General features: G+C 41.4%; 1 protein-coding gene across 1 annotated transcript in view; it reads right to left on the bottom strand.

The window, feature by feature from the left end:
- Window positions 1-6,282: 6,282 nt before the first annotated feature.
- LOC124795582 (leucine-rich repeats and immunoglobulin-like domains protein 1) overlaps window positions 6,283-24,408 on the bottom strand; it is a 538,114-nt gene continuing 519,988 nt past the window's right edge. The window contains exon 7 of the mRNA XM_047259654.1: window positions 6,283-6,431. Within this exon, the coding sequence (XP_047115610.1) occupies window positions 6,283-6,431 (149 nt within the window). The remainder of the gene's footprint in view (window positions 6,432-24,408) is intronic.

The raw sequence follows: 24,408 nt of genomic DNA on the forward strand, positions 1-24,408 counted from the left end.
AGTCACGCTGGTACGTTCTGTTGCTGTGTGTTTCCATTCCATGATTAATGTGATTTGAAGAGAAGTAATAAAATGAGCTATAACATGGAAAGTAAGCGTTTCCGGACACATGTCCACATAACATATTTTCTTTCTTTGTGTATGAGGAATGTTTCCTGAAAGTTTGGCCGTACCTTTTTGTAACACCCTGTATGCTCTCAGGTTTAACGCAGTTAATTACCAATTGGTCCGTGAAATGATCAATTCACAATCACATCTTCGTGGTACATTATAGGCAACAGAACGTGTCTGCAGGAGACAACGGACAAGCCATAACGTGGTTATACATTTGATACTATTTCTGTGTAGTATAATTTTCAGACTCTGCAGAAGCGATAAAAGCCTCGGATTTAATGGATGATCCTACTGGAGTAAGAATAAATAAAATTGCTCGCCGCCGTGGCCTGTGCTTATGAGGGATTTTCCTAAAATGAGAAGAGGCAACTGTACCTAGGGTCTGCACTTCATTTAGAGCCTGGGTGTTAGTGCGCCTGTATTGATAGATCAGACCTGAGAAGGCAACAAATATAATTGCAGGCATCTCACGTTAACCGCTGTTAAGGAACAGATATAGAAGGAAATGTTAGGGATTCACAGAGATTAGTCTACTAAAACTAGCATTAGAACTCATTCCAAGACGACAGACAAAAGTCGAAACTTAACTGCTAATTTCATTCATCAGGTATAGTGAATGGCTTTAGAAATGGACGGTCCACAGAAGATAATGTTTTTATACCGAGTAAAAGCATCTGTTTGCGGTGGGAAAGTAAAGTAAAGAGTCAAATTGCCTAAACTGTTTTGAAAAATCATTTGGTCGGGCAGACGGGTGGAAGCTGCGATCTACAATGAAAGAAAGGCGCTTATCAAAGCACTTTGCCGAAAGTTTTTATACAAAGACCGCCGTTAAAATAAAACTCAAAGCCCAGTTGCGCAGGGATTAAGTACCATTCAATGTCTGGGGTATTTTATAGTCTTTGAGAAACATTATTTAATCTCTTTATCAATAATATATTCGAGAAATGGAATTCTAAGGTAAGACCAGGCATTAAATCAAAGCAAAGCAGATGTGCCCACGCTTTCCATTTTGCTTGTGATCACATTTATAATGTACGAAAACTTAGATGGGCCATAAACAGCACTCCACCTTCTGAACTAATGTGTAACAATACATATGAAAGTATCAAAGCAAGAGAACAAAGTAAAGGATTTAAAAGCAGTGCTTAGAGTTAAAACAGGTTTTTGCCTTCATGACTAACGGTCGAACAACTGTCACACCTCAGCTGGCTAGGATGTGACATAAGGTACGACAAACAGCATGATATAAAAATTTATGCACACAGATTTCAAAATATATGTTGCACAACTCGTCAAACACGAAAGAACACTTGACTAATTATCTGTAAGATATGAAAGTGCTCACACTCTCGTATGGATGTGACTCCCTGTATCTCTTGCAAAGGGAAAAATCAAACCAGGTTACTGTGGAAAGGGAAAGTTTCTCAGAAATAAGGATGATTATCTTAGATATAAGACCAATATATACGCACCAACTGACGAAATGGATCAATATAGAGCGAAGTATAAAAACCATTTGGAGTGAATGTAAGACGACAGAACTTCTGAAAATATAATACAGTACCATCCTACAGAAAAAAAAATAAATGCAGTGGTATGGGAAACGGACTGAAGTGGAAATCAGAAGAGTTAGCAGAGGAATCCTTCAGGTGGAGAAGAAGATGTTTCGCGAACGAGCTATCAATGACAAATATGTAACAACAGCAACAAAACAACAACAACGACAACCTGGAGTACTGCATTTTTGTCTTAGAAAAAGCCTCATTAGAGCAACAGACGTATGTAATTACAGAACTGGGCTGCCACAGGGGAAGTCCCGAAAAGAACGAGGTCATCACTGACGGATTCTGGCCTATTTTTTTCTGACAAACATTTCCCGCAGAAAACCGATAGTATACGTGAGCAAAAAAATCAAACGCCGGCCCAGCTGTGAAATCGTTTATTATATGATAGTTTATTAACTTTACTACCCATTCCATTCGCGTGTAGAGTTCGGAAAATGTATGCTGGCTGTAAAAATGAAATGATGGTATAACATTATTGGCCGAGACACCACATCTGGGATGTTCGACCGCCTGTTGCAGTCTTCTTATTTGACGCCACTTCGGCGCCTTACTCGTCGATGGTGATGAATTGATGATGAGCACAACAAAGCACTCAGTCGATGGCAGATAAAATCCTACGGGGCCAATACGATGTAGAAGCAGCAACATTCCACTCCCCATTCGTCACGAGACTATGAACTGCGGACACCCAAACACTTATCTGTTAATTTAATTTAAGGATGCACATGTAGCAGACTGAAGAGTAGTACTATGATTCGCCATGTATTTCTCGTAATTTTGTAAGTTTATTTTGCGAACTTAATGTTCTTCTCGAACCTCAACCAGGTCACATTTTCTCATATTTCTCTCTGTTACTGTCTTCTGAAAAAATAATGGCACAATTTGTGGAATTATTTGTCTGAAAGTAAGAAATCACATAAATTACAGAAATATCTGACGTTACTTTCAATGCTGCACGAAAACTCATATAGAGCAAATGAGGTGACGATTGAGAATTTTAAGTTCAGTTTTTCGCTTGGAGGACGATATTTCTCCCTTGGATAACGTAGGCTACCACACAAACATCCTCTGTTAATGAAACTGCCTGACAGATTAAAATTGTGTGCTGGACCAAGACTCGAACTCAGGATCTTTGCCTTTCGAGGGCAAGTGCTCGACCAACCGAGCTACCCAAGCACGACTCACGACCCTTCCTCACAGCTTTACTTCCGCCAGCATCTCGTCTCCTACCTTCCAAACTCCGCAGAAGCTCTCCTGCGAACCTAGCAGAACTAGCACTCCTGAGAGAAAGGATATTGCGGAGACATGGATTAGCCACAGCGTGGGGCATGTATCCAAAATTAAATTTTCACTCTGTTGGTCTTTCATATTTCAAGCTAAACATTTAACTTTGAACTCTCGATTGGCCCCTGATTTGCTGTACATGACTTCGAGCAGCATTCAAAGCCACGTCAAATGTCTCTCTAATTTCATTTATTTCTTTCTTTCAGACAAGTCATTTCATAAAATATTTGACCAGTTTTCTTTTGCAGTCCTTTTATTTCCAGATTTCGTTCAGAAAGAATGAAATTTAATATGTTTATTAGCCTAATTATTTTCTAATATTTAAATATTTTCGACGAAACTATATCCATTGCGGGTGAGTTTGATAACCCATTTGTCGATTTTACACAAAAATCGGTTGTGTAATTTCTGAGGAACTTTATATTCGTTCCGCTCAAATTTTTGTTGACAGTTAAATATCACACATAAGTAACTTTCTATGGGCAAATTCGAGTGGTCTTGAAGATGTGACACTCATTTACATAGCCATCAACAGCTGTTCGTCAAATATTTCAGTTTGACCTTAAATGGCTAATTAATATTTTCTTCAGCACCCCAGTTGCTTACAAGCAATTAAACCTTTTCCGCAGAACTGTATCTCACTGTAGTCGGTTTGATACTCCATCTGCCTATTTCGCACTCATCGTTTTGCAATGAAACCTTGACATAAATGCAATGTGTAACTTCTAGGCAGTCTCAGTTTCGCTCCCCTCAAATATTTGACCAACGAAAAAACCTGAGCAAACTCATATTTCCGTTATTCTTACAAGTTCCCCACTGATTTAGATCGCACACTCTTGAGCAGTATTCCACTATGAAATGTATGAGTGCTTATAAAATGGTATCCCCCATCACAACTCCCTCAAATTTAGTGGTTAGTTGGACCATTGGATAGCCCGTCAAAAACTGAACAGGGAGCAAACATGGTAACTGGAAGAAGATGTACTGAACTGTTGAAAAACGAAGCAAAGTATAAACAACGAACGGCCCAGATTTAATGGGTGCAATATCGAACAGCGCTCATGATCATCGCGTCCTGGCTGTGTGGACACGGTGGTCGACGGCAAAGGAGGAGATCCGGGTTGAAATCGGCAACAGTCCCACTCTTTTTTCACAAAATTACGAACTTTACGACCGGTCACTGTTCGCTGTATTCTAATTTGTGTATGTCTCTCGATGTAATGTCAGTTTGCAACAGCGGCGTGTTACGAAGGGACCTCCAAACGTATGTATCCCATATTTGTTATTGGTAAGAATATACACCACTAGCCATTAAAATTGCTACACCAAGAAGTAATGCGGATGATAAACGGGTATTCGTTGGACAAATATATTACACTAGAACTGACATGTGATTACATTTTCACGCAGTTTGGATGCATAGATCCTGAGAAATCAGTACCCTGAACAACCACCTCTGGCAGTAATAACGGCCTTTATACGCCTGGGCATTGAGTCAAACAGAGCTTGGATGGAGTGTATAGGTACATCTGCCCATGCAGCTTCAACGCGTTACCACAGTTCATCAAGAGTAGTGACTGGCGTATTGTGACGAGCCAGTTGCTCGGCCACCATTGACCAGACGTTTTCAGTTGGTGAGAGATCTGGAGAATGTGCTTGCCAGAGCAGCAGTCGAACATTTTCTGTATCCGGAAAGGCCCGTACAGGCTCTGCAACACGCGGTCGTGCATTATCCTTCTGAAATGTAGGGTTTCGCAGGGATCGAATGAAGGGTAGAGCCACGGGTCGTAACACATCTGAAATGTAATGTCCAATGTTCAAAGTGACGTCAATGCGAACAAGAGGTGACGGAGACGTGTAACCAATGGCACCTCATATCATCACGCGGGGTGATACGCCAATATAGCGATAACGAATACATGCTTCCAATGTGCGTTCACCGCTATGTCGCCAAACACGAATGCGACCATCATGGTGCTGTAAACAGAACGTGGATTCATCCGAAAGAATGGCGTTTTGCCATTCGTGCACCCAGGTTCGTCGTTGAGTACACCATCGCAGGCACTCCTGTCTGTGATGCAGCGTCAAGGGTAACCGCAGCCATGGTCTCCAAGCTGATAGTCCATGCTGCTGCAAACGTCGTCGAACTGTTCGTGCAGATGGTTGACTCAGCGATCGAGACGTGGCTGCACGTTCCGTTACAGCCATGCGGATAAGATGCCTGTCATCTAGACTGCTAGTGATACGAGGCCGTTGGGATCCAGCACGGCATTCCGTATTACTCTGCTGAACCCACTGATTCCATATTCTGCTAACAGTCATTGCATCTCGACCAACGCGAGCAGCAATGTCGCGATACGACAAACCGCAATCGCGATAGGCTATAGTCCGGCCTTTATCAAAGTCGGAAACGTGATGGTACGCATTTCTCCTCCTTACACGAGGCATCACAACAACGTTTCACCAGGCAACGCCGGTCAACTGCTGTTTGTGTATGAGAAATCGGTTGGAAACTTTCCTCATGTCAGCACGTTGTAGGTGTCGCCACCGCCGCCAACCCTGTGTGAATGCTCTGAAAAGCTAATCATTTGCATATCACAAAATCTTTTTCCTGTCGGTTAAATCTCGCGTCTGTAGCACGTCATCTTCGTAGTGTAGCAATTTTAATGGCCAGTAGGGTATTATGTCGCAAGTGAATGTGATGAATGGTGCGAGCGGGCGAGATGCCGCTTAGACGTCTCACAGAAATGAACGCAACACGAGAACGGGTGTGAACTATGTTACAAAGAAGGAATTCAAAACTTTAAGAACGGAATGCAGTAAGCGTAGCGTGTGGTACCTGTGTAGGACAAGTGGGAGATTCGTACGTCTGGAGGTCCCTTCGCTACACGTCGCTGTTAGAAACTGACACTACGCCACGACACACACAGATTTGAATACAGCGAATAGATAAGTCAGAGACCGGACGGAAATTTCGTAATTTTGCGAAAAAAGAGTGGGACTGTTACAAGAATCCGAATCATCTCCCTCACAGTCGCCACATGACGATCATTAATGTTTCTCGATATCGCACACACATATTTTGACCGTTCACTGTTTCTATTGTGCTTCTTTTTTCCATAGCTCAGAAACCCGCCTTCCTGATTTCATCCTTGATCTGTGTTCAGTTATTGCTGGCTATCCAGTGGGCCAACTTACCACTAAATCTGAGAGGAGTGCGATGGGGAGGTTTCCTTGTGAGCGTCAAAAACACTCATGGAAAAGCACGTGAAAGAGGCATATAGTCTTTGATGTGGAAAGGACTTTGACCGTTACTAAACTACGACCGTGGCGTGTTGCCGTGCTCACCTGTGTCCTTGTGCCAGGTGCAGAGCGCCCCCGGCGACGCCTCCACGTAGCAGTTGATGGTGACGTCACTGCCTACGGGCGCCGCCACCAGCTGATTGGACACCTTCACCAGCGGCGCAACTGTCAACGGAAGCGAAGCGTCAGGGCGTGCGCACTGCTGCTGCTGCTAGCTGCGCGTTAGCCTATGTCAACTCCAGCAAACTATTAGGTGTCCAATTTGCCACACACCAGCAACATTGTAGAAAGGAAGAACAGGTTATATCACTACCGAGATTCATTTTCTGGCGCAAAGGTTCACGCTACATACGACAATGCATTGAACCAGCGGGAAAGTGCTCTTGTCAGAGTACAGAGAAAGCGAATACGCTGCTCCTTAAAAGAATCTGACAGAAATGTGGGGAACCAGTTGCCTCAGTCCTTATTCTGCCTCCCTCACCAAAAATTTCGGCATGCGAATATAGTCGCGCTCTTTTAATACAAAACATTCTAAATTCTATCATCCAGTCTCTCTTTCTATTTAAGCCTTCATATTTAGCCACTGTCTCCGCCATATCACGGCAGCTTAAAAATGCTGAGAGTCCACGTTACTTTTTCACCTACATTCACGTGTTTAAAACTTCTGTCCAAACTGCACCCTGCCCCATACCTACGTGTTAAAACTCGCTAGTCTGGGAAGGAACATACTCCTACCCACCCCTCCTAAAATCCTATGTACGTTTTCTCATCCGATTTTTCAGTAACACTATCTCTTCTGATCACACTGCTTCTATCTCCACGCATCTGTCTTTCTCTTTTACTACTGCCGCCTGCCAATGACCATCGACATCTCCTCTCTCTTTGGCTCCCACTTCTGTTGTCTTCATCCATCTCTCTTTCTTTTTCACTACCTCTTTCTCTCTGCCACCGTCACTGGCTCCTCTCTCGTCCTCTCCCACTGGCATTACTGGCACAGCATAATTTCTCTTCCGCTGCCACTGTCTCTCTGCTTCTCTCTATCGGCAAAAAGAGCGAGAATATTGTCTCCAAAATTTTGTGGTGAGGAACCAATTCTCTTCCTTGGTGGTCCGATCACAGCACTTTCCCACTCGTTGCCTTCCCTTCCTTGCCATAGCGTGGTGTGCTTTTTATATAGAACTAATTCTATAGGTCAATGAAGCTTCGCTTGGAATGCGGTTGCAGCGGAAGGTGTAGACGAAAGGATGACGGGAGAATATGGGCACCGGCCGCGGTGGCCGAGCGGTTCTAGGCGCTTCAGTCTGGAACCGCGTGACTCCTACGGTCGCAGGTTCGAATTCTGCCTCGGGCATGGGTGTGTGTTTGATGTACTTGGGTTAGTTAGGTGTAAGTAATTTTAAGTTCTAGGGGACTGATAATCTCAGATGTTAAGTCCCATAGTGCTCAGAGCCATTTGAACCATTTTTGAGAATACGGGTTTGGTAGTAGGAATGAGAGACGAGAAAGAGAGATGGATGAAGACAACAGAAGTGGGAGCCAAAGAGAGAGGAGATTAGTTTTTGGACAGGATCCGCATTGAGAAAAACACGCATTTTAAGTTTCCTTTTATTCCCCAGATAGCTTTCGCGTAAGTTTCAGCATCATCAGTGGGTGTTTCGTTATCTTCTACAAAACAGTAAAATTGCTTTTTACTGATTCTACACACATAAATTTCAGCTTAAAGATATTAAATATTTAAAAAACAGACATAATTTTTGTCTATATAGCTTGTTACCACATGCTCTGGATTTCCTGGATTCAATTTAATTTAATGGAGCTGTTTTGTTTCACAGTTTGTCATCTGCCACCGTGTAGAACATAGTGTATAACAGTTGTTAACTTTGAAAATATAGGACTGGGCGTCGTATGGTTATGTCCACCATTAACTAGCACTATCTCGAAGATTGTGTGTGTGTATGTGTATGTGTGTGTGTGTGTGTGTGTGTGTGTGTGTGGATGCAATATGATTCGCCTACTTTTGCGGGTATGAGAAACGTACTGCTAACACAAACACACACACACACACACAAACACAATCGTCCAGATAGCATTAGTTAATGGTAAGCATGCCCAGTCGTAAGTTTTCGAAGTAAATTAAGTCCTATAAAGCTACGGATGACGAAACTGCATTAAAACACATAAAATTCCGCAACATGTGGTAGCGAGGTATCTACGCAAAATCTTTGTTTCTCAGATTTGTAAATACTGTCTTTAAAAATTAAAATTTATATGTGTACCAGTAGTAAAAAGCATTTCTCCTGTTTTATAGAACACAACAAAAAACCCACTGAAGATGCTAAAACTTCAGCGAAACACGTCTGGTGAATAAGAAAATAATAAAAAAATTAGTTTTGTTCAAGACGGGTCCTCTCCAGAAACAATACTATTTGTGAGCAAACACGGATAGCAGATCTTCAACCTAAAGATGATTATTTATGCAATAAATTTCAGTTAGCAATAGCGAATAATTTGTCCAAGAATCGCAAGAGGAGGAGATCTGATTGGAGAATACCGGGATATACAGCAAGAATTCAGGTAGATTACAAACATTCAGGTAATCAGACATATGATTGTAAGGCATACACAGGAGGGGATACAGAGTCAGGTCACGATTTAGTAATGATGAAGAGTAGAAACTACACCCAAGCTCATAAATTAAAAATAATTGCAGAATGTGGTGCCACCTAACGTGGCACTACACAAAACTGGCGCTAATAGCATAGGCACATAGGGAACACACACGACACAGATCTGTAAGTCCACGGTATTGGTGATATGTTGAGAAGACCTTCCCGCAACACATGTGGTCCAAAACGCCATTACTTCCTGTGCATTTACCCAGAGATCAATATGGGGTATGATAATCATGCACACGTACAAAGGTCGCACAACGGGTTGGCATATTCTGGATCAGGTGGTCGAGCAGCTGCTGGGGTGTAGCCTCTCATTCTTGCACTAGTGCCTGTCAGAGCTACTGAAGTGTCGTAGGGGGTTGAAGACGTGCAGCGATACGTCGACCGAGAGCATCCCAGACGTGTTCGATGGGGTTTAGGTCTGGAGAACAGGCAGGCCGCTCCTTTCGCCTGGTATCTTTTGTTTCAAGGTACTCCTCCACGATGGCAACTCTGTGGGGCCGTGCATTATCACCCATCAGGAGGAAGGTGGGACCCACTGCACCCCTGAAAGGCGGACATACTGGTGAAAATGACGTCCCGATACACCTGACCTCTTAAAGTTCCTCTGTCTAAGACATGTAGGGGTGTACGTGCACCAATCATAAACCCACCCTACACCATCAAACCACGACCTCCATACTGGTCCCTTTCCTGGGCATTACGGGGTTGGTATATGGTTCCTGGTTCACGCCAGATGAAAACCTGGCGAGAATCACTGTTCAGACCTGTCCGTGAACATAACCTGGGACCACTGTTCCAATGACCATTCTTGTCCGCGGATCGTGGTCTCGCGGTAGCGTTCTCGCTTCCCGCGCACTGGTTCCCGGGTTTGATTCCCGGCGGTGTCGGGGATTTTCTCTGCCTCGAGATGACTGGGTATTGTATGTCTTTCATCATCATTTCATCCTCATTCCCTCGCAAGTCGCCGTTGTGGCGTTGAAGAACTTGTGGAGCGGCGGCCGAACCGCCACGCGATAGGTCTCCCGGCCACCAATGCCGTACGCTCATTATTATTGCTGTGTTTTTGTCACCAGGCTTTACGGGCTCTCCTGTGACAAGGGGTCAGTGGAATGCACCTTGCAGGTCTCCGGGCGAATAAACGATGTCTGTTCAGTCGTCTCTAGACTGTATGACTGGAGATTACTGTTCCAGTGGCTGCGGTAAGGTCCCGAGCAAGGCTACCTGCAGTACTCCGTGGCCGTCTGCGGGCACTGATGGTGAGGTATCGGTCTTCTTGTGGTGTTGTACACTGTGGAAGTCCCGTACTGTAGCTCCTGGACACGTTTCCTGTCTGCTGGAGACGTTGCCATAATCCTGATATCACACTTTGCTGCACACGGAGGGCCCGTGCTACGACCTGCTGTGTTTGACCAGCCTCCAGTCGCCCTAGTATTTTACGCCTCATAACGTCATCAGTATGTGTTAATTGAGTCATTTTCAACACACAGTCGCCATTAGCACGTCTGAAAACGTCTGCGCACTTACTCGCTGCACCGTACTCTGACATGCACCAACACACCTCAGCGCCACCGTCGACGACCGCAGGTCAAATGCACCGCATGTTCATACCCCGAGGTGATTTAAACCCGCAAACCGCCCACCAGAGCGTTGTTTCACCATGTATCAGCATTATTTTTAATTTATGAGCATGAGTGTAATCAGGAAGAATCAGGAGAGTCGGTCCTTCCGACAATCATTTCCTTTTCGATTTTTTCACATTTGTCACGAAGCCGTTTCGTCTTAGTTTCGCTGCACTGGATATTAATTTCACTCCCAATTGACTCCTTGTACTTTCTTCTTTCGTCTAACAATTGAAGTATTTCTTATGTTATCCATGGTTTCTTCGCAGTTAATTTCCTAGTACCTATGTTTCCATCTCCTGTGATTGTCCCTTCTAGAGATTTCCGTTCCTCTTCAATTGAACTGCCTACCTAGCTGTTCATTATCGCAGTATCTACAGCCTCTGAGAACTTCAAAAACATCTCTGCGTTCCTTAGGGCTACGGTATCCTATTTCTTTACACATACAGAAAAGTAAAAACAATCTTCGGTGAAATTAAAAGCAAGGGCAGAAACATTAAGAGTGAAATGGGAATGTCACTGTTAAATGGAGAGGACAAAGGGAATAGGCGGAAGAAATAAAATGAAGACCCCTATGATGGGGAGAACCTGTCGGATGACGTGACAGAAAAAGGAATAGTAGTCAGTAGGGAAGACATACGGGATACAGTATTAGAATCATAATTTAATAGGGCTTTGGAAGACTTGAGATGAAATACGGCAGAAAGGATAGATAACATTCCATCGGAATTTCTAAAATCTTTGGGAGAAATAGCGCAAAAGGGCTATTCTTGTTTGTGTGCAGGATGTATAAGACTGTCGATATACCATCAGACTTTCGGGAAAAACATCATTCACATAGTTCCGAAGAATGAAAGAGCCGACAAGTGCAAGAAAGACAGCACACTCAGTTCAACAGTCCATGCGTCAGAGTTGCTAACAAAATGCTCCGACAAGAGAAATAATGGAAAATAAAATTGAGGATCTGTTAAACGACTATCAGTTTTGCCTTAGGAAAGAGAAAGGCGCTAGAGAGGCACCTATGACGTTGCGTTTGTAATAGAATCAAGATTGAAGGAAAAAGAAGACACGTTCATAGGAATTGGCAGCCTCGAAATAGCTTCCGACAGTATAAAATAGTCCAAGATGTTCGAAATTATGAGAAAAATAGGGGTAATCTATAAGTAAAATTTGGTAATATACAATATGTACAAGAAGCAAGAGGGAGCAGTGAGAGTGGAAATCCAAGTACGAGGTGCTCAGATTAAACAGGATGTAAGACACTGATGTCGTCTTTCGTCTTTACTGTTCAATCTATACATCGAAGAGCAATGACTAACATCAAAGAAAGGTTCAAGAGTGGAATTAAAATTCAGTCTGAAAGGATATCAAAGTTATTTGCTGATGACATCGGTATCCTCAGTGAAAGTGAGGACGAATTACAGAATCTGTTGACTGGAGCACAAATGAGAACCGAGAAGCTTAACATCAACATTGTTGATCAAGAAGTGGATGACATTAAAGAATTCTGCTACCTATGGAGCCAAATATCCAATGATGGAGGGAGCAAGCATAATACAAAAGTAGACTAGTAAGGACAAAAAGGGCATTACTCGCCAAGAGAACTTCGCTAGTATAAAATACAACCCATAATTTGAGAAAGACATTTCTGAGATTGTGTGTTTGCAGCACAGCATTGATTGGCTGTAAAACATGGACTGTGAGAAATACGGAACGGAGGAAAACTAAAGCATCTGAGATGTGGTGCTGCAGAAGACTGCTGAAAGGAATGAGGAGGCTCTCCGCAGAATCGGCGAGGAAAGGAATATATGGAAAACACTGACACGAAGAAGGACAGGATGATAGGACATGTGTTGAGACAGCAGGGAATAACTTACACGATACTAGAGGAAGCTGTAGAGGGTAAAAACTGGAGAAGAAGGCAGAGGTCGGAATACTCCAGAAAATAACGGTGGATGTAATAATAATAATAACAATAATAATAAGAAATAAAAGACGAAGATTTGATAGTTTATTTACATACTTAGACACTTTTATATATATCTCCAAAAGAAATGCACACTATTTTTGTAGAAATACAGTTTTCATTCTGTATCTGTGAAAGTTTTACAGTGTGCAGATACATCCTTCCCGCTTGTTTTGAAACTTAGTTCAACCTGTTCCCGTGAGTGGCGCCGTCACAGCATGTTTTCAAAATGGCTGCTACACTTGACGTTCGTCAGAAGCAATGTGCTGTCATTGAATTCCTGTGCTGTGAAAACGAGACATTGGGAAGCATCTACAAGAGGTTGAAAAAGGTGTATGGAGATGCTGCTGTCGATCGCAGTACAGTTAGTCGGTGGGCAAGCAGGTTACGTGATGAAAGCGGGCACGGCAATATTGAGGATTGTCCTCGCAGTGGCAGGCCTCGTACCGCACACACTCGGGAGAATGTGCAGAGAGTTAACGAATTGGTGACTGGTGTCAGACGCATCACAGTGAACGAATTGTCACTCCACACTGGGATAGGGGAAGGAAGTGTTTGCAGAATACTAAAAGTGTTGGCGTTAAGAAAGGTTTGTGCCATGTGGGTTCCCAGGATGTTGACAGTGACTCACAAACAAACAAGAAAAACAGTATGCAGCGAACTTTTGCAACAGTACGAGAATGGTGGAGATGAAGTTCTTGGCAGAATTGTGACAGGTGATGAAACATGGCTCCATCATTTTTCACCAGAGACGAAGAGGCAATCAGTGTGGAGTGGCATCATGCAAATTCACCCAAGGAAAAAAAAAAAATCAAAACCACACCTTCTGCTGGAAAAGTTATGGCTACAGTGTTTTTCGATTCCGAAGGACTTTTGCTTGTGCAGACATCATGCCAAGTGGAACCACTATAAATTCTGATGCGTATGTGACGACACTGTAGAAACTTCAAGCTCGACTGAGTCGTGTTCCATCACATCGGCAAAAGCAGAATGTTTTGCTGTTGCAGGACAATGCACGGCCACATGTCAGTCAAAACACCATGGAAGCGATCACAAAACTCGGATGGACAACACTGAAACACCCACCTTACAGTCCTGACCTGGCTCCATGTGACTATCATCTCTTTGGGAAACTGAAAGGTTCTCTTCGTGGAACAATGTTTGAAGATGGTGACTCCCTTGTGCACGCTGCAAAACAGTGGCTCCAACAGGTTGGTACAGAATTTTACAGTGCGGTTATACAGGCACTGCTTCCAAGATGGCGTAAGGCAGTTGAGAGGGATGGAAATTATGTGGAGAAATGAAAATATCGTTCCTAAAGGATGTATCTAAACACTGTAAAACTTTGAAACATGTAGAATAAAAGATGGATTCAAAAAAAAAATAGTTTGCATTTCTTTTGGAGTTATCCTCGTAGTTTGATACATATAAATAAATAACTACGCATAATATAACGTTAACGAAATGTGTATGGCTTACGTTTTTTCTGGATACTTCGCTCTTACAGTGCACGTAATCGAAAACTCTCGGCTTACGATTTGTTGAATCTTAAGAGAATTTAATGTTATTAGAAATACTTGCAGTTTCTCCAGTTGAAAAAATTTTGGCAGTTATTTTAAGTTCTTTTCAGGCCTATTAAGATCCTTTTCAGTCAATTTTTAGGGTTCTGTGCTTCAGTCAGTGAAAACGGAACCTTTATAGGATTCCTTTTCCTCTGTCTCTCTGTACGTCTGTTAAAAACTTGACACTTATGTCACGCACTAATGTCTGTGGTCCCCTGGCGATGTAATAAACGTTAACTTCCAAATCAGTGCAATCAATCAATACTCGGATTCTCGCAAACACATTCATCGAAACCTATAGGGTATAACCCGTTGACCGAGAATCAAGAAATTTGGCAACAAGCAAGGTTTCACAGTGCAAGCAAAGAAAAAAAATCCGAAAATTGCTGGTTTGTAATTTTATCACAGGAAAAAAGATATTTTATGCTTTGTTACGAGATGTCAAACTTCAGATTGAAACAATCAATAGTTTTGCATCTAGGCTGACTGGGTCGCAGAGTCGTCTGGGAATGTCTGTTTCGCATGCAACTTGAAAGGCCTTACGTAACTGCATTAATCGCTCCTGGATATCTGATGAAGCATGAATTTTTAAACGTGCCGTGTTAACAACAAAGTCATTCCTTGCTTGATTTTCCGCTTTTACCATTGCGACCCAGTCAGCCAGAATGTAGAACTACTAATTGTTATAATAATGGTCGGCTGGCTCCTGCACGACTTTATTTCACGTGTATATTATTGAAATAAAAACATTTTCGGAAATCTTGGAATACCTGGGACCGGTATCTTACCAGTATCAGTGTCGATTCGCGGAATTCGTGAAGTGTCTTTGTACATAATTAAGTTTGTACGAAACCCTCAGCAGGCGAGTCCCAATCGGACCCGTCATATTTGTAGTTACTATAGTACCACTTGGGGCATGTTTCTATAGGCATGAAGTGCCCATTGTGCAGAGACATCACGCCATAGAGTTTAACCGGTGAAAAAATCCTGACTGAAATCCTATTTTTGCCACATTAGATACCCTGCAGTGGCCCTAGGTATCTCGCCACGTGTTCACTACGTCAGTTACAACTGCACTTATGCCTCAGACAGAATATTACGTGCATATTTTACATGCATAAGTACAGTAAGTTTGAACCTCTGGATCTCGAAAATGGATAATGATTTCGAAAACAAAAAAGATTCTAGGTTTTCCGAGAATATCATCTTAAGAACATGTGATAAAAATTTCGAGGATTTGCCCATGTATATAAATTACAGAAGTGGCCAACCCCACAATTGGTACTTCTCGTACCAAAAATCATGGTTCTTCGAGGCTTTCTCAGGAATTGTTCATGAACAAATGGTGCTTTTATAAGCTGCCTAAAGTACACCGTCGATCACACGTAACGCATAGTAAAGAAGCGATTTGCTCTATTTGCCTGGGCTGGAGGATATGCTTAAAGTTTTAACCCTGTACTGAGGGACAGCTACAGTATGTCCGGTCTTCCGATAGGTTTACAAAAGGTTGCTAGGCCAAGGGCTATGCAAAACACTTTACCCTTACCTCTGTGATCAACAGAACCCGACACATGACCTTCTGAAAAATCGAATTTTTCGCCTGGCTTTTTGGAAAATTTTCACGTCGACGTAGACACAGCGATTTTCACAACAAAATATCGTGCATGGACAGCAAATTTGCGGGATATTAAAAGACCCAGGACGCGCTAGAATCAAAGAAATTTTGAGAGAGGAAAGAACAATGTCTAGTGACTATTCTTGTAGGTCTCTGTTGATATTAGAACTATCCATTCAATTTATTGTGCAAAACATATCGTTCAGCTACGTTCCAGACGTGGAGGACACAGTGGTGTACAACTTACGACTGTTAGAGAGCAGAAATTTTTCATGCAGGGTGCTGTGACTTGAGTATGACAATCATGTAAGGGTAGTGCAGGGTTGGTTGTTCTGCGAAATAATTGTTAAGAAAAAATTCGATGCGTTGCACCATTTCCAAGTTAATTAGCATCGAAGTTAGCCAATGAGGCCTTTGCACGCGCTAATTCAAGCGTCCCGCCAGATAAAATGAGTGGCAATTGTCCTCACAGTGTACAAGACAGTGCTCGAGAATGGCCTGCCTTTTGCTTTGGTTCGATCCTTACTACTGTCCCTTGTTCAAGTTTTGTATCACTCTCCTGTTCGCGTTTAGGAAACCAGACGAAGTTCACTTTTGGTGATAACGGCTCTGGCGGAAGGCTTGAACTTTAGCGCGCCACGTATTCATTAACTATAGCCGACACTAATAACTCGGGAACGGCGCAAGGTATGGACTTCTTTTGTTAACAAACGTTTATGAGCCCAGCCTACGCTGCAACGCCCCCACATGCGTTTCAGACTGTTTCTGACCACACTGTAAAAATTAGTCTTCAGCAGTCAACCTGAGAGTGTGATAGGCTGTTTGACTAATCTCTTTGTTTCACGAGGCTCAGAGAACGAGTACCGTTAACAATAGTACAACTTAGAGCAGGCTGCTCCAGTTCTGCTCCATAGGGGGCAAGAGCTCGCAAAGGCACATAGTTGTGGCGCTGGGTATAGAGGTGGGGTAAACGTGCCAGGCACTTTGCAGTCACTCCTGTCGATCACCGATTGCTCAGAGGATTTTGGTTAGCGGTGTTCGTCTTCACATTATAACCTTTGCGAGGTGTGACCACTTAATACAGGGCGGAGTTCTCGTAGTGCTCTTACTACTCGGAAGAAATATCAGTCTGTTTATGCAGATGCAAGAACAGTCTTATTAGTCATCGAATGATGAGGAATGGACAGTGACAGCCTCTTTCGCCGATGTAATGAGAATAGGAACAATCTAAGTACGGCACTTCCCGGAGAAAACTGAGTGTTCGTCAACGTGTATAATACGTGCTGTCTGTATTGTAGGCGAGAATAACTGTCACTCGTTTTTAATTTAGTTTCACTTTTGTTTCTTAAGCAACGTACCCCTCCCTAAAGCGTGCGCAAGCACGCATACACACACACACACACACACACACACACACACACACACACACACATATGATTATCTCAAGAGTCCTCCACCGCCAAATCAACCCTACCCAGTCCAGCCCAGCACCCACATTTCGTTGCCAACTTCTGCAGTCCTTAAGTCATCAAGGTCCAGTTGCCATTTGGAGTAACAACATCGAGGTAGAATCTAATGCAACAGACGCTCGTATACCAGGAACTTCGAGTGCGTGAGTGCTACCAGCAGACCCAATGAACATAAAACGTATGACATGTAGAAGTGCTAAGACTACATATTGTAGTTATACATAGTGTCAGTAACGGAACTACTAAAATTGCTGTCCGCACGAGTAGATGTATAAACCATACGATTCAGAACAAAATATTGAATTCAGTCTGGAACCGCGCGACCGCTACGGTCGCAGGTTCGAATCCTGCCTCGGGCATGGACGTGTGTGGTGTCCTTAGGTTAGTTAGGTTTAAGTAGTTCTAAGTTCTAGGGGACTTATGACCTCAGATGTTGAGTCCCATAGTGCTCAGAGCCAAAATATTGAAGCAAGCAGTTAAGAAAATAGTTACAGAATGGTCGTTTCCTCTATGTATCACTAAGAATGCACAAAAATATCGATAGAAACATCTTTCAGTGAGAAAAGAAAACAGAGTTACAAAAGACGCCTTTACAAGATAGTAAAGAACTAGCACCTCAGAAAGAAAATCAGTTAATATCAACAATGAAAACTAACATTAATCCATTTACGGAAATATTATTTCTCTTTAATAAACGGTTTTGTCCAGCGAACACAGGATTTATCAAATGTATTTTATTGCTGGAACTACCCATCGGCACATCTTTCGTTGTGCAGCTTCACGAAATTGGGAAACGGATGAAAGATCTTCGCATCAAAGAAATGGAATGGAATTATTTAGCAGCGCATTTATGATTTCATCAGATGTTGTACATTTTGAAAGACAATTCTACGTAATAGATTTCTAATGGTTTTAGGGTTCCGTATCTCAATTAGTAAAAGCGGAACCCTTAAAGGATCTGTTTGTTGTCCATCCGTCTATCTGTCCGACTTTCTCTCACGAACAATAGATGTATCAACTTGAAATTTATGTCAAAAATTAAGGGCTACGACCACTAGTGGTGTACACAGAGAAGTTTCGAAGTCAGTGCAGTCAGAAGATTCCACTTATGACACATAATTTGACTTTCGCAAATTCACTCACCAGAAAAAACGGTTCAAATGGCTCTGACCACTATGGGACTTAACTTCTAAGGTCATCAGTCACCTAGAACTAAGAACTACCTAGACCTAACTAACCTAGGGACATCACACACATCCATGCCCGAGGCAGGATTCGAACCTGCGACCGTAGCGGTCGCGCGGCTCCAGACTGTAGCGCCTAGAACTGCTCGGCCACCCTGGCCTGCCCACTCACCAAAATCTGTAGGGTATCTCCTACTGATCTACAGTCGTGAAATTTACCAAGAAGCAAGGCTCCACAGTAAAACCAGAGGGAAAAAAATTAGAGAATGATGAATTTGTGATTATATTACAAGAATTTCTTTTCGTTTCTCTGTATCGCCTTGCGTTTGTTAATCCTCCTTCTTCTCAGGAAATGGTACCCTTGGCGGTATAATAAACTTTAGCCTCAAGTCAATGCAAGCCAATGATACGGCCATTTACGTCTCATATTTAGACAGAAGCAAACTCACTCATCAAAAACCTACTGGATACTTCCCCGTGAACTATCTACCAATCTATATCCGAATCCCGCTCCAGCTACTGCCGGGTCTGGGTGCTGACGAGTCCTCTCCATTTGGCTCGGTCCTCCCACCACTTTTCTTCCTCCACTTGCTGCCAGGTCACACCTCTCCTTTCGACAGATATTCTGACTCCAATTTTCCACCGTGTTCTTGGGCGCCCTCTATGTCTTTTCCCATTCATCTTTAGTTCTTCCATAATTTTGGGGAGCCTCTGCCCACGCATCTTCTTAACATGCCCGTACCATCCTAATCTCTTTTTTCGATTTCTTCTCTCGTACTTTCTTGTTTAAGGTTCTTTCTAATATCTACATTCCTTACTCTGTCCCTTCTTCTTTTCCCTTAACTGATCTGAGAAATTTCATTTCTCCTGCTTGCAGTCTACTCCAGTCCCTTTATGTCGTTGTCCATGTTTCTCCTCCATAGGTGACAATAGGGAAATAATAACCCCTATACATAAACAGTTCTGCTTTTTCTGAAACTTCCTTCTTCTAAATCAGGTGTTTTATTGTTTGGTAGAAATTGCCTCCCTTCTGTAACCTCCTATTAATTTCGTTGGTTATTCTTCCATACTTAGATATTTTACTCCCAAAATAACTGAAACACAAACGTGTTCTAATTCTACAATTGTGTCCTCTGTGCATTGTCTTTATTACAATAGTGTATCCGTCTTCTATATCTATCTTCTTCATTTCTTCCCAGAGTCTTTACCTGCTAACTGCGTTATATGCCTTTTCTGTATCTATAAAAACCATTGTAACCCTTTTGTTATACTCCCAACTTTTTTCCAACAGTTGACAGATGGAAAATATCAAGCCGATCGTGCTTCTTCCTTTCCTAAACCCATGCTGTTATTCACTCAGCTCCTTTTCTATCTTTTCACTTATTCGATTTAGTAAAATTCTTTCAAAAAATTTGGCTGTATGACTCATAAGGGTTATTCCTCTGTAGTTTTTACGAAGTCTTTTGTTGCCTTTTTTGAAGATGGGAACAATGTCTCTTCCTGTCCAACTGTCGGGTATTGTACTGTTTCTCCACACACTTGATAGTACTCTATACAGCTACTGCATTACCACTGGACTTGCTGCTCTTATCATGTACACTGATACTTCATCAGGTCCTGGGGCTTACTGCCATTCATATTCTTCACAGCTATTTACACTTCTTCCAGTGTAATTTGTCCTAATTCTGCTTCCCAGCTTCTCTCAATTTCGCCATTATTTCTTGTTTCCTCGTGTATCTGCTCCTCAGCATTTAACAGTTTCTTAAAATGTTCTTTCCAGAGATCTTTTGTTTTTCTTGGGTCTTCAATCACGGTACCGTTCTCTGTTTCCATCTTCACTGGTACTTCAGAAGCCTTCCTTATATTTTTCATCATTTTATAGAACATTTTATTATTGTTCTTCACATCTTCTTCAAGTTTTTTTTTTTTTGTAAGCTCTTCCGTAGCCTTTTTCTTTGCTGTTTCCACTATTTCTTTGCACTTCTTCTTTTCCTCAATATATCTTTTATGGTCTTCATCATTTTTAATTTTCCACCACTTTCTCCATGCCCCACTTTTTCTTCTAACTGCTTGGATTGTGGTATCATTCCACTAACTTGTTTGTCTTACTTTTTCCTTTCCAGAAATTCTAGATGTTCTACCAGATACTTTTTGTGCTGCTTCAACTAAAGTGTCTTTGAATAAACTCCACTCGTTTCTTCATCGCAGAAAACTTCTTTTGGAAATTTTTGTGTGATTAATTCTGTATACTTCCCAGCACTTTCAGTCTCCTTCAGTTTCCAATCCCGTATCCTCATCACTTTCTACTGTTTTATGTTTTTCACACACTGATTAATTTTCCATTGTCAAACCAGTAATGTATGGTTTCCATCTGCACTCACACTTGGAATTACCTTCACATTTGTTACTTTCTCTGCATTCCCTATCTACTAGAATATAATCAATTACATTCTTGGTTCTTCCAACCCAACTGTATCTGGTGATAACATGACTTTCTCTCTTCATAAACCAGCTGTTTGCTGTTTTCATTCCATTCCTCTGGCACAAATCCAGGAGTCTATCTCCTTCTTCATTTCTGCCTCCTTATCCAAAACATCCCAACACTTGCTCAAATCCCTTTCTGTCCTTGCCTACCTGTGCATTAAAATCTCCCATCACTATATTAGCACTCTCTATATGTTTTTCTAACTCATTTTCAAAGTCCATCTTCTCTTCTTCACTACGTCCCACTTGAGGTGCATAAATCTGGATTACTTTTAGTGTTTCTTTTTGGAATCTCATGTTTAATATTATGATCCTGTCTGATATATATCTCACATTTTCAATACAGCTTTGTACATTCTTATTCACCATCACTGCCACACCATTTCTTCCAAACCTGTTATTCCCAGGCTGGCTGGTGTGGCCATGCGGTTCTAGGCGCTTCAGTCTGGAACCGCGTGACTGCTATGGTCGCAGGTTCGAATCCTGCCTCGGGTATGGATGTGTGTGATGTCCTTAGGTTAGTTAGGTTTAAGTAGTTCTAAGTTCTAGGGGACTGATGACCATACATGTTAAGTCCCATAGTCCTCAGAGCCATTTGAACCTTTTTTTTTTTTTGTTATTCCCACTCCAGAACCCTGTGAACTAAAATCATGAAATTTACAAACAAGCAACGTTTCGCAGTACAATCAAAAGTAAAAAAAATCAAAAAATGGTTAATTTTTAATTGAATCACACGAGGAAAACCTTTTGTTGTGAATTGTTACCTGACTGTGTGTCTGTCCCTCCGTCTATTAAGACCTCTTATAGTCAGTAGTGGGTGTACGAAATTGAAACTAATGTCACATACTGAGGTCTGTATTACTATGGTGGAGTATAAATGTTAAGCCTATAAGTCAATGTAAGCAAAAGATTTGGCCATTTATGTCATATATTTTGCTAATCACCAACACAGTCATCAAGTCCCATTGGAATAGAATCATGAAATATGGCAAGAAGAAAATTTTCACAGTACAAGTAAAGCGGAAAATCCGAAACTGTCAATTTGTAATTATATCACAAGAAAAATATATTTATTTTTTCTGTTTGTTATCTGGCTTCAAACATGAAATTGAAACATACTTGGAAATCTCGAAATCAATGTGTCCAATACTTTGCCAGTGTCAACGTCGATAATAGGCAAAAATCGTCGTGATCCTCCATTCCTGGAATATGTAAACTGTCTACGTTTACACAATTAAGTTTGTACAGAACTCTCAGTGCACGAGTACTACACACACCTAGAGAATTTTTTCTATTAAATAACTGGGATTATAGCACCAGGAATGTGTGCCATTATGATTTAGAGAGGCATGAAATGGTAGTTTCCAAGTAACACATAAATGCGGTCATAATACGTTTATGTTTGGGTCAGATTTTTGTTGAGAATAACCATCTCGTCATAGAAAGTATGAAAGTTGCAGGTACTCGGCATTTGTATGTTGTAAGATTTAATAATCTGATATTATCAAAAATTTATTAATTTCGTATATATATATATATATATATATATATATATATATATATATATATATATATATATATATATATATATATTCACCACTGATGTCAATAAAACAGTAAATAGTTTGCGTAAGCTAATGTGTAATCATGTGCCATGTCTATTTTTTTCCTACTACATCATCAGTTTGCCGTTAACTCTCCGCCATCGCGCGCCTCCAGAGTGTGACAGCCTGATGTACGTAGCGCGAAGTATTATCTAAAGCTGAATGGAATCTGTCATACTATTTCACTTTCAGAGCACTATTGCTGCACCATGTTTTCTTTGTTAAGTGCTCTATCTGTAGTAATATCCTAGTTTCATATTTGTAACTGATTACAGATGTGTAACTCATTACCCTAACCCTTTCGATTACACAGACAGTATTGCTGCAACTGACTTTGCTATTCTCTCTGTTCCAGATGGGATCTGCCTCATTTGCAACATTTTTTTAGTAATGGTTTGTGAAGTCAGCTGTTAACACTGCGCCGTTTTAGAGGTATGTACGACAGTTTCCGCAACTTAGTTAAATCATGAAGTCTACCAAACACAGTTACCATGAACTCCTCTAGTTTTCATGTGGTATTTTCTTTGTACAAACTTGTATTGATTGAGAAAGCTATTTGAATAAAGAGTGAATAATTGATAATTTTTCTCTATCATTTTCAACCTACTTGGAGCTTCACACATGAGAGTCTCTATAACTTCAGACTGCTTTATCTGTTGATCCACAATGTGTTCTCATCTAGCAATAAATTTGTGCAACATGTTGTATTTTCAAGTAGAGTGTAGTCTTGGATTATCATTTACCACAATACTCGAAACGTCGTGGATTATTACTTGTAGATACGCTTTAAAAACCCCCACAGAACTGATAATGCCCTTAAGCTTTCAGCGCTAAAATGAAAGTTCTCTCGTTCGAAGATGTAAGTCAGGATACTTGAAATAATTAGAGTTCATCGATGAATCAAACTCCGTCATCTATAACAGCCGATCTGATGGCTTTGATGGCTTAATTAAGGACCATGAGGCCCTAGGGTGCAATGAAGTCCTCGTTAGCCTCTATAGTAAAACATCGACTAAATTAACTTCAGCGCTAATCATAATTTACCGCACGCCCCTCGGAGGGAAATTTCTTCCCACTTTCCCCAAGGACTAGAAGGAAGCACGTGTTATCTGTCACCAAGGAAAGGCAGATTATCAAAACCATGGAACTACAGTCCTAAAACAGTCACCTCCAAATATAACGGTCAGTCTGGGAAGAAATAGTATTCCCCATAGTCATCAGCGCTGATCATGTGAAAGCAAAATTTTTCTCCTCGCGCACACTATTTTTAAACGTCCATATCCATATTTGTTGCCAAGTGGCTTCTCTGTTTGAAGATCTAATTCAGTTTAATTGGAAACTGACTAGGTGATGTCATGCTTGTGTGAAACACAGGTTAATTCTTATAACGTAAAAACAATACTAGCTAGTTGTAACAATGCGGTCTGTTAGGGACAGATACCGTCGTTATTGGTTTCGAACCAGCTGGTTCAGCTCTGAGCGCCTGTTCAGGTTTATAATTCTATTTTAATGGAAATGTGACATTCGTCGAGTTCAGAGAAAGCTCCTTTGCGTAGTAGTGCCTTACAGTGATAAAACGATTTAAGGAAAAACAATAATCTTCTACTCGTCGAATCATATTTATTATAAATGTACCCAAAAATTAATTCTAATGCAGTAAACGACTTCCTAAGTTAAGATCAGAATTTGTTACTTACATCAAAAATCGTTCGTCTTTTTATTGCACTGCTGTCTACTTTGGAGGAAATATACATTCCACCGAAAACCAGGCAACATTTAAGAATTTATAAACAATCACACAATAGGGCTATATGCTTAAATATTTCAATGTGAACAGCCGCCTAAGAATGAAAATGTCAGTTTAACACTGAAAAAGATGCTATTTATTCGTACCAAATGCCATTATTAGCTGTAGTTGGTAACTGTTTTATTTTATCGTCAGAATTAATTCGTAATTTCTCAAC

The sequence above is a fragment of the Schistocerca piceifrons genome, chromosome 4 (genome assembly GCF_021461385.2).
Source record: "Schistocerca piceifrons isolate TAMUIC-IGC-003096 chromosome 4, iqSchPice1.1, whole genome shotgun sequence".
Classification (NCBI taxonomy): Eukaryota; Metazoa; Arthropoda; class Insecta; order Orthoptera; family Acrididae; genus Schistocerca; species Schistocerca piceifrons.